This window comes from Gymnoscopelus braueri (genome assembly GCF_963280865.1).
Source record: "Gymnoscopelus braueri genome assembly, chromosome: 23".
NCBI lineage: Eukaryota > Metazoa > Chordata > Actinopteri > Myctophiformes > Myctophidae > Gymnoscopelus > Gymnoscopelus braueri.
Window position 1 is genome coordinate 13400304 of NC_137625.1, and position 11838 is coordinate 13412141.

Genomic DNA, 11838 nt, shown 5'->3' on the forward strand with positions numbered 1-11838 from the left:
TGTATAAATCTGTACCACTGTACCTTTTTTTTGCAAACTGTTAATAAAGTATTAAATCAACCAATCAATGGCTAACATCTGCAAGGCTTCCATTGCATAGGAAATAAAATGTAAGAAACTATCTAAAAAAATAAACTGGTAACAACAAAACAAACAACCACAACAAAATTCCAAAAGAGATACCTTGTTGTCGTGGGCTTGGCTCTTCCGGGGTGAATAACCTAGCAACCTAGGACGCACTGATGCAAACGACCCCCTTCATTACCAATAGGTGGCACTGTTGTACAATCTATGGACCTTAGAGCAGGACCAATGGTCTTTGCTTCCCTGAACAAAATAAACCATAGTACATTTAGTGAAATGTACTGTATCCATAATCTATAATAACCCACCCGTAGTAAGCCTACCTTAATAATTTGAATTATGCAGTTTGTTTATCCAATTTGCCTTTCTCATTATAACATGCATTTTATTGTAACATACAAGAAAATGCATAAAATACATAGCCTACATACTATGCATGGGCATTGCATTACAAAAATGAAAAGATCCAAAAAGCTAAATTCATTCTTACAATTTTAGAGGAATAAAATATTTCCCTGTGCTTGGTATCTAAACGAGAAGAAAAAAAAACTCCTCTTTGAAAAGCCATTTAAACATTTTCTTCATAATGTATAATGTACAATAATAAATGTATTTACAATACTAACTAACTTACTTGCATTTTCCCAAACAAATAATTTAGGCGGAATAGAGCGTCGCAGTTCCCGCCCACTTCCTGTTTTTTTTGGTGCCGGAAGAAAAAACTCAATGCATTTTTCCATTGACATTTCCAAAAATATTTATATCTATTAATTTAAGCCTCGAATCAAGCCATCATGACATGACATGAATCATGACCATAAACGTTTGATTCTGTGATTTTTTTTTGTTGAAAACGGCAAAACAAAGGGTATTTATTAAATATAGTATATCATATAATTAAATATAAAATTAAAAAAAATCACAGAAAAAAACGTTTTATGGTCATGATTCATGTCATCTCGTGATGGCTTGATTCGAGGCTTAAATTAATAGATATAAATATTTTTGGAAATGTCAATGGAAAAATGCATTGAGTTTTTTCTTCCGGCACCAAAAAAAACAGGAAGTGGGCGGGAACTGCGACGCTCTATAGGCTCTGCCTGTTGATGAGGTCATACCATTTCACTGTGGAGACGCCCCCAGGCGGTCAATACCTGTAACAGCACGTCTAGGCGTGGCTAATGATATATTCTTGGCAGTTACCTGAACAGAACAAGATTAAAGGACGCTGCTGTGAGTACTGTCAAAAAAACATTCTTAAATCATTTTTTCGCCACTAATTTTGGAAAAGTTTTCATCGTAATGTCTGTGTGTTTGTTTCAGGGCGGCGTCTACTTTAATCTACATAAAAGGTAAGTTTTAATCTGAGCATTAATTTTGGCGCATGCACCTGCTCTCTTGTTTATCACAGGTGTGGAGTCTGTGGACCAATGCTCCTTTGACTAATATCACACAGACATTGATATAAAAGACTACAGAGGGATAACAATGTTTATGTTTTTTACCGTGTTAAGAATACATATAAAGTAAATCAATTGGAAAACTAGTATTCCTATGTATGTGATCTTCAAAATGACCTTGCTTGATATGGCTGAGAGATGACTTCATCCCTTTGTTATGACTACTAGATAACATACATAGATTAGACTGCATAGAAGATTCAGTTTATTGTCATTTTCTTGTGTACTTGCATATAAGCCTACATAAAAACAACAACAATTTGAAATGTTGTTCCTCCCAGATTAAAAATATTTAAAAAATAAAAACTGGTACTACTAAAACCATGACATAAAACTATTATGTAGTACCACTAAAATATGAACCATATAGGCTATAACTATTACAAAAGTATCAAAGATTTTCCGATCAGCCATGTTATGAACGTGCAGTTTAATGTTTAAAGCTGCTATAACAGCCATATAAAAGCCACAAAAAAAGCCATCGACTGCAAAATATTTGTGCATGGACAAATTCACACCAACTATCTCAGAGATAACTTCTCAGTGACCGATTGTACATTCAGGTGTTTAATTAGAAATTAAGTTAAAGTTAAGTTTCAAAAGTTTTGGTTTGACCAATTATTTTGGCTACTGGTATTCATTGTTTTCCTGGATGGAGGAAAGAGCAGTTCGGTTGATTTGAGTTATGTAAATCTAAATGCAGCATTTGCATTCAGCCCTCCTCCAGCATGTGATCTCAGGTGACACAGGAACAGGTTTGGTGACAGTAGAGAACAAGTTTAAGGCCTATGGACGGATCATTGAAATACACAGTATTAAATCCTCAGTGTTAAGTTGTCCATTTATAACTCATCATTGGTTACACTTGTACACTCCCGAGTTATATCAAAGCTGCAATCTCCAACTTTTGTGTCCTCCTCACTGGGATTCCAAGTTTGAACCCAGGACGTGACCGCTGAGCCGAGACAGCATCTGCACTTGGACAAGAGAGATATTGGGCTTATTATGAGCTCCAGGCAATACTACTTGTCAACCAGTATTTGTCCTACCCGACACCAGGGTCTATTTGTCTCAATGGAAGTGTAGGGAGACCACCTCCAACCACTGCAGATGTAATAGTTACACCATACAGATTGGTTAAAATAACAATTTAGTCATTAAAATAAGTGTAAATAAGTCATCTCAGACAGAGAAATTCAAATAAAAACAAGCCAACCATAACTTATGTCCAGCCAAGACAGGCAAGTGAATGTGTAAATATTTATTGACTAATTTCTTAGTTGATGGGATATACATTCGGTGCAGTTTTCTTGACATCATCTCAGACAGGGAAATGCCAAGCCAGGCAAGTGAATCTAACAATAGATGATGTCATGTTTTTCAACTGTGAGGAAGGACCTTGTTTTCTCCCCGGTAACACACCCACCACCTATCCTGGTCACATGACCCACTATTTACACAGGTAAGGTTATGAGCGTTAGGAGGAGTCATGTTAGGATAACAAACATGCACTGGCGCGCACACACACACACACACACACACACACACACACACACACACACACACACACACACACACACACACACACACACACACACACACACACACACACACACACACACACACACACACACACACACACACACACACACACACACACACACACACACACACACACACACACAGTTAATGATTAATGAACACTTGCATCCCTGTTCTTGGCATATCAAAATAGGCAAACATTCTGCGAAAACAGGTGAACATTCGGCGGAAACAGCAGATCTACATGCTCAACGTGTCGCAACACAACGTTGTGAGCTTGTATATGTGCCATTTTCAGCGAAGAGATTTGGAAAAAGGAGTGGACAAAGTATATAGAGCCCTGGGGTACTCCAATCAACTAAGTTATAGTTAAAGTGGTTAAAGCTGCAATCCCTTTAGTGAATAAAACATGATTTTAACCAATCTGAATGGTAGAGTATGTTAATACAATATATATAACTAGCACAGCAATGCTGGTTGGAGTTGGTACCCAAAAATATATTTTTTTGTCTTGTGCGGGTGATCCAGAGTTCGAATCCTGGGTAGGACATAAACTTTACGGATCGGAGCTTTCACTCTTCCAGACGATTTCGACAAGTCTTTTCTCATTCAAGTAAATTTCACAATGATTATTGTGTCTGCCCAGTAAACAAGATGATGGAACAAGCAAGTCAGCCAAGCAGTGTCACGTCCCTCCAGGCTGGCCCTGATGAGGATGACACCAGCACCAGGTCTGATGTGAACGTCAGGTAAATACTAGGGCCAGATCGGTCCTGGTGCTTTTGGACCCGAACCCCCCCCCCCCCCCCTCCACTTTTATTTTAAACAAAAACATTTCACTTAGATACTTTAATATTGTTATCATGGTTTTTGATTACTTTTGATTAATTGTGCAGCCCTACAACTTATTCACTGAACAAGAGATCATACTCCCCCCTTTAGGATCAATGACAGGGCGGCTCGAGCCATTGGACGCCAGTTGGCAGAAATAGGAGACCAGCTGGACCGGGACTGGGCCAGCAGACTGCAGAACCAGTGGCCCACAGCTGTCCAGATACCAAGATTCGCCCAAACACTGAGCAGGACCTTCTATCGGTATGCTGATTGCTGACCATAACATCTGACCGTCTCGAACGGCGTGCATAATGTATTTCACTACAAATCCCTGAAATCGTTTTGACTCAATTAGGGGTGCAACAGTTAATCAAACGATAAAAATTCAAAAAAGATTTCAATAAAAATAATTGATTTTCAAAAATAGCAGATCTACAAGCTCAGTTCAAAACAGTGGCGATTTTGTGCAACTAATCGATTTAGTCATTTATAAACAAAATATATATATATTTTTGTGTTGATTCATAGATGTATATAAAAAAGATTGGAGAAAAAAAACTGATTATTCGATGCATCTAAAAGGCAAACGATTGAATAATCGGTAAGAACATCGACCTGGGTTTTATTATAGCCCTAGATTCAATGTAACTTGGAAATAGACATGTTTAATCTCTTCCAGGGAGATCCAGCACCAGGGAGTGGGACTCCATGGTCTATCTGCTGTGCTGAAGGCCTGGCTAGCAGCCACCACACCTGGGCAGGGGATCCTCAGAGCAGAGGCCTGGACAGGCTGGGTAACACTTCAGTTATTCTCCCAGTTCTTATGTGTTTTTACGCGTTTGCTGTAGGGCTGTCCCCTCATAATCATCAAATAATCAATTAATCGACCGGTTTGTCTTTGCAATGATGCATCAGGTGTTAGTTGAGCTTTTCTCAACGCTGAATCATGAATTATTTCTGATGAGCACATCTCTTCTACACTAGATATAACCCTTTATTTCTAGAAGTCTACAGGCCAACAGGCAAAACATTATGAAATTAACATTAGAATGTTCAGTTCATCACAGCATCAACGTGAAAAGGCTGGTCTCTTCAGGATTGTATGCTGCAAACACAATGTCACACATTTGTCGATTAAATCAACTAATCGATTGGTCACAGAATTATCACAGACTGTTATAGTTGACTAAGAATGTCTTTAGTTGAGGACAGCCCAAGTTTACTGCATAATTATAATATAATACAGTAAAATATAATATACCAATTATGATGCAATTTTCCCCCACAGGTGTCTAGTATTACCTACACTGGCTGGACCACAGGGATAATTGTGACCGTGGCACTGGTTGCCACCCCAGCCATTTGCACTGCATTATGGGTCGCGTGGAAAGGCTAGCAGGCCATAAGCGGGTCTTTTGGTCATAACATATTTTTAAAACATTGAAATTGTGTGCAAAATGGTGATTATTTTTTAATGGATTTTTTTCAGTTTCTCTTTTTATAATAAAAGATTGTGATACACTTGGAACCTGTTTGGGGACAATATGGATTCATTGATTATTAATTAATAACTTGGCATGTCATTATTTAAATGTTTTTGAAAATAGCAGCTCTACGAGTTGAGGGTGAAGCTATTTTCAAAAATGTTTAGAATTTTTAAATAGCCCTTAAGTGGTTAAGTCAACACATTAGACTTTGTAACACTGTGGAGATTCCTGTGTATAATGATGGTTCACTGTTGTTTTGTTGTTCCAAGTTTGAAAGTGCATGTTTCTAAGACAACAGTTTCTGTCCAGCAGAGTTTTGTAATCTTTCTTTTTGCAATAAAAGGGAGCTGGACTTTCTATTCTATATTGGAAAATGCCTCATGTGGTGAAAATAAATTGAATTAACAGAAAACATTGTCTCATTCATAACAAAACATCCATTTAATTATAAAATAATATATGAGCAAGAGCATAAATAGCCAGTCAGTGCTTTTCAGTTCCACCTGGTCTTAATAGCGAGAGTCCAAAATCCCAGTTCATTAGCTCTCGTCTCAAATGGATTGAGAAAGATCAAGTAGACACGTTTAAAGGAGAAAGCAACATTATAATCATTTATCTGATGGCGGCATAAGTCATTATGTCTCCCTGTGCGCCGGCCAAAGCCATCGCCACACAGAAAAAGTGGGGACGGTATCAGTGCTTCTGTCCCCCCCAGGTTGTTTGTAATGACACTTACCTCTGGGTCTGTCCTCACTCAGTTTGGCAGAACTAACATCTAAATGCCCACAAATCAGCACTATGGAGAAACTGATTGATTATTGTGCACTTCGATGTGATTGCCCCCTTTGTCAGTTATTTCGCTTGTGAGAGTCCTTTGCATCAGTGATCCTCGTCATCATCGGTCACGTCCACATGTGTGTAGGTCTTGTAGGCCTTCAGGTTACACTTCTGTAGTGTGGCACCGAGCTGCTTCCCCGGGCCGAGCTCGTAGGTGCGAGGAAACGACTGACCCTGGCTCCGCTCGTAGATCTCGTGTAGCGTCTGCTCCCATTTCACCGGTGAAACCAGCTGCTTAACCAGCTGTTTGCGCACGTGGCCTTCGTGCATGTAGCGCTTGCCGTCCACGTTCGAGTACACGTTGATCTCCGGGCGTCGCACCTGAATGGATTTGTGTATGAGAGAGAGAGAGAAAACGTCATGAATGGAATCACAGTATTTCACCAACAGTGGTGTGATTTCTAACATGTACATAATCCTACAGGTCTCACGGTGGTGTCATTCATATATTCACTGTACATTTATGTTTTTGACAGACTCTAAATATCTTTACTCATTCAGAGACTGTGCATACATTGGTCAGGCTTTAGTTGGAGGAGGTGGGCATACTGACCTCCACCTGTCTGAGGACCTCTCTGAGGGGTTGGATGGCTGGCTGCATCAGCTCCGTGTGGAACGCTCCACTCACTGGCAGAGGCTTTGTCCTCATGAAATGGAGCTGCCGAGAGTTCTGCTGGAGGAAGTCCAGTGCCTGGGAGGGAAAAGGACATTGCTGCTAACTGAGATGATGAGAATAGTTTTTTTTTAAGCATAGCCAATTTTTTTTTACCCCTTTTTTCTCCCAATTTAGTCGTTATGCCAATTAATCCTCCCAACACATTTCTGTGTTGCCACTGCTGTTGTACCCTACTGGCTCACCTGCCAGTGAGGAGACCCTACTGGAAGGACATAAAATCATATAACCATCCTAATCCTCCCGTTCAACACCCCCCGCTGACAGGTGGCCTGTAGGACGAGTACATGCGTCGACAAAGATCGCCTTTCCTGCTCTGCATCCCTCCCCTGAACATGGCCAATTGTGTTCGTATATAGATGTTCAAGCCAAGCCGGAAGCACCACGTGGATTCAACAGGTACTTTACCCCTGTGCCACCCAAGTGCCCAGAATAGTTCTGATCATTTCTACAGAGTGGCAAAGTTTGTAATCCCAAAACCCAGAAACAGCATTAGAGATTTTGCACTTCCTGGTTCTTTCTATCTGAAACACGACGCGTTGTGACCATGTAGATTTTCTATTTTCACTATTTTTTTTGTTCACAATCTTTTTAAATAAACGTAAAAAAAAGGAAGTTTGAAATAATCGTGATATTGATTTGAAGTCATATCGCCCAGCCCTACTCTGTACCTCTTTGTGTCCAGCAATGACCCTGCCGTCAGGGAAGAGGAAGCTGGCCACCCTGCAGACAGGCTCCTGGATGTCCAGGCTCTTGCAGTGCTCCTTAGCCTGCAGGCATGCGTAATTGTACTGGGCCTGCGGTCGACCAATCACTGACAGCATGCCGCTGGGGGTGAGCTCCGACGCTTTCTGCATGGCCTCTGCTCGTACCTTCACTGCATACAGAGCTGAAGGACATAGGTGGGACAGATGAGTGGTGCTCAACCATTTGAGCTCTGGACCACTAGCATATTTTGAATCACTTACAGCTCCTTGAAATGATGATAACATAGGATAGGGATGTATTTCTAGGGTTAGTACCTTCTGTAAAGTCCATTGCACCAGAGAAGACCAGGGCAGCAAACTCTCCAACACTGAATCCTGCAGCAGCAACACAAGACTCAATGGCCTGCAGGTACAAGTATACAACACATGATTAGAATAACACAGTGTTCAGGCTGCTCAACAAACTGCAGAAAAGAGCCCTGCTGCAGTGCTGCCATGTCCATCTTGGGCAACACAAGCAGTCACATTGGCACTATCGCTGTATGTAATGACTGTGAATATAGTATTTTTGCGGTCTCACTGGCACTTTAGGTATACTAGAAGAAAGAACCTTTCGGTCGTTTGGCCCCTTCCTAAATTAAAGCCCCCCATACCTCCAGACATTGCCGGGCCTCCTCCCAACTGTCCCCATCACCAGTGCATCTCTATATTGATCTTGTATATTGTATAGAACAATGTAGTTTTATTTTTGACATGTTTGAAGAATGTGTCATGATTGTTTGTAATTTAATTAAAACAATGTTATTACAAACATTCATTTGAATCAATGTTATACACAGAGCAGGTCCTTATAAACACATTCTGTCAGTTATTCCTTCTTCATCGGCCACAATAAAAACGAATAACTAAACTAACTATATGCAATGTCCCGATATACGTACAGTGTATGTGTGTATTTTGGTGTTATTTTTTATGCTATGTTGATGAATTGAATACATAGAACCACAATGGAAACAAGTCCGCAGGACTGTGTTATCCTTTTATCCCAAATGTATGACTGTACATCGAGCCGTCTGCTTTTCTGTCTAATTAAGTATTCACAACATCACTATTACCTGGGGGTTTACGTGGTTGAGTCTCTCCACCGCCGCCAGGGAGGTGACGAACACGGCGGGCTGGCAGTGGACCGTCTTCACCAGGTCCTCGTGGGGTCCGTGGAGACACAGGGACAGCAGGTCGTAGCCCAGGATCTTCTCCGCCGCGGCGAACATCTCTTTGACCTTCCCGTAGCGCAGCATCCCTCTCCCCATGCCCACGAACTGACTGCCCTGCCCGGGGAACAGGAACACAGAGCGCTGGCCGGGGGGTTTCCCCACCCTCGGACGGCCGGTGGCTCCCTCTCCGTGCTCCTCTGAGTAGGGCTGTCACGATTAAAAATGTTGTTGAAGTTGATGATTAATTGTCACACAAATAATTGCAATTAATGATTTAAACACGTTTTTTTGGCATTGAACATTGGAACGAATGAATACATTTTTAAATTTCTGTTTGTTTTTTTATTTACTTAATAATCACAAATTACACAGGGTAGATATGACAAATAACTTAAATATACAAAGCAATATAGGCTTATATACATTACAGGCAGAGATATTACTGACACATTTAACAATTTTATACTTTCAAAATATTTTAAAGATAGTGGAAATAGCAGATCTGCAAGCTTGCAGATCTGCCATTTCATTGGAGAATATTTGAAAATGTATTCACATTTTTAAAGTAACATAGCGTTAAGGAGAAATCCTTCTAACGCTATGGACCAGAGCTAGGCAATTGAAGTATTCTGACAGCCCTACCTCCGAGGCGTCGCTGTCCGGCTCGGGGGCCGCGGTTTCGGGCACGCGTTGAGGTGGTCGATGAGTCCCGGTGGAGGACGTGGTGGTCCCATCCTGGCTGGAGCTGGAAGACACTAGCCTCCTACACAGTGACACCAGGACCACCTGCTGCCCTCTACAACCTGTTCTCAACATGTTGTGACCTAGAGACACTTATATTATTATATGTACACCACGGTGGTTCATGTCTACTACACGAATAAAGGAGGAAGACAACCAAATCTAGGTTAAGTGTTACTATTGGAAGTGATCATCACCCGGCATGATCCTCAAGGGTGGCGCCATGTTTCTTTTTCTTCGTCTTCTTGTTTTTCTTCTTCTTTGTCCACTTTATTGGTGAATTACCGCCACCTTCTGCATCGGAGTTTGGACAGTTTAGAATAGGATAGAATAAAAAAGGATCGTGTTAAACAGATAATCGGCTGGCCAAGAATGAGGTAAACCGATATGTAATGCTTTAGGCTGTGAAACCAACTACTGATGACGAGTTGTATTGATGCTTATTTCTCTGGAGGGAGTTAATGTCGCTCGGGGTCGCTGATGGAACTCAATTAACCAGGGTTGGCTGCGGCAAGATTATAATATAATATAATATAATATAATATAATATAATATAATATAATATAATATAATATAATATAATATAATATAATATAATATAATATAATATAATATAATATAATATAATATAATAGGATAGGATAGGTATGATGGGATAGGATAGGATAGGATAGGATAGGATAGGATAGGATAGGATAGGATAGGATAGGATAGGATAGGATAGGATAGGAGAATGTAATGGAATAGAATAGAATAGAATAGAATATAACCGAATAGGATAGGATAGGATAGGATAGGATAGGATAGGATAGGATAGGATAGGATAGGATAGGATAGGATAGGAGAATGTAATGGAATAGAATAGAATAGAATAGAATATAACCGAATAGGATAGGATAGGATAGGATAGGATAGGATAGGATAGGATAGGATAGGATAGGATAGAATATGAATATGAATACTTGACTGATTATGGAGGGGAAATTGAATTCCACTGTTAAAATTCCAGTAAAACAACAAGAAAAGGCAATAAAATATAAAAACACATTAAAATGAACTAGAATAAAAACAATAAAACCATACTGTTGTATTATAATACACTGTCAGTGTGATATCATTCTCATATAATTGAAATACAGTATAACCACTGTCATAATGCATTATAGTGTGATAGTCACTATAAGAGTGCAACAACAACAGGGTATATGACTGCTAGGGCGTGACAGTTCATCAAACTAATCAATATAATCATTTTTTTTATTTTTTTTGCTATTTATGGGCATGTCATTATAGGCGAACATTTTCAACCCCCCCCCCCCCCAAAAACAATGTTAAAATAGCTGATCTATAAGATCATAACGTGTTGTGAGTAATATCAGCTATTTTTGCAACAAAGAATGACAAAAATATTTCAACACGTTTCTCGATTAGGCCTATTGAAAAATAATAATTGTTAAGAAAATAATCGATAGCTGCAGCCCCTGCATGTGCACAGCCCTGACAGTGAGTATGCTACTATGCTACATTGTTTTAATACAGGACTTTTACTTGTAAAACCTTACACTTAATCCACTAGTAATGACAAGGGACTTTGCACAGTGTGTGACTTGAGGACAAGAGGTGAAGTAGTTTTACAACCTTGGCAGGAATCCAAAGGTTGAAGTTTTTATGTTGACAGCTTAGGGGACTAGAGTTACACACTCAGCCTGGTAAGTTGCTTTGAAATTAATTACAATTTTACTGAAATGTATAATCACTGGCCAAAGTAATGGAGTAAAAGTATCATTTTTCAAATGATTTGGCAACATTCTGCTTGTTACTTTCATGTTTACCATTTATTTTGTCTTTTAATTAAATGTACATTCTTTGTTTCATTCTCTCAGAGGGACTTCAGCCAATTTTGTTTACAGGTATTTATATTGGACAAGCAATTATCATTTTGTATTTTAGACGTTTCAATTACATTCTGCTTATTCAAACAATTAATCAGGCAGATCATATGAAGTAACTCAGTATGAGCTTTTTTCCCCTTCTTTTTTCACTAGATACTTTCTTACTCAAGTAATTATTTGGATGACTGCTTTTACTTCTACTTAAGTCATTGTTATTTTAAGTACAACATAATTTTACTTGAGTACAGTTTTTGGCAACTCTACCAACCTGGTGTCCACAGACAACCAACTAGCCAATCACAATGCTCCTGTCCCTCTGGGATATGGGATCCTGACTGGTTACAGTAGTTAGTAGATTTGTGCCAGA

The 11838-nt window shown here is 39.6% G+C and overlaps 2 protein-coding genes across 2 annotated transcripts; one reads left to right on the forward strand and one right to left on the reverse strand.

Annotated features, from left to right (window-relative positions):
* Window positions 1-1264: 1264 nt before the first annotated feature.
* bik (BCL2 interacting killer) lies at window positions 1265-5788 on the forward strand. The gene is made up of 6 exons (XM_080421030.1): window positions 1265-1317; window positions 1408-1436; window positions 3733-3835; window positions 4029-4181; window positions 4600-4714; window positions 5209-5788. Exons 3-6 carry the CDS (start codon window positions 3741-3743, stop codon window positions 5314-5316), a joined length of 471 nt encoding a protein of 156 aa, XP_080277156.1. The 5' UTR covers window positions 1265-1317; window positions 1408-1436; window positions 3733-3740; the 3' UTR covers window positions 5317-5788.
* A 189-nt stretch (window positions 5789-5977) lies between these two features.
* mcat (malonyl CoA:ACP acyltransferase (mitochondrial)) lies at window positions 5978-9803 on the reverse strand. The gene is made up of 6 exons (XM_080421029.1): window positions 9481-9803; window positions 8740-9045; window positions 7940-8027; window positions 7589-7806; window positions 6798-6935; window positions 5978-6565 (listed from the first exon to the last, which is right to left on the reverse strand). The coding sequence occupies exons 1-6, from the start codon at window positions 9652-9654 to the stop codon at window positions 6287-6289; spliced, it is 1203 nt and encodes a 400-aa protein (XP_080277155.1). The 5' UTR covers window positions 9655-9803; the 3' UTR covers window positions 5978-6286.
* Between the last annotated feature and the right edge of the window lie 2035 nt (window positions 9804-11838).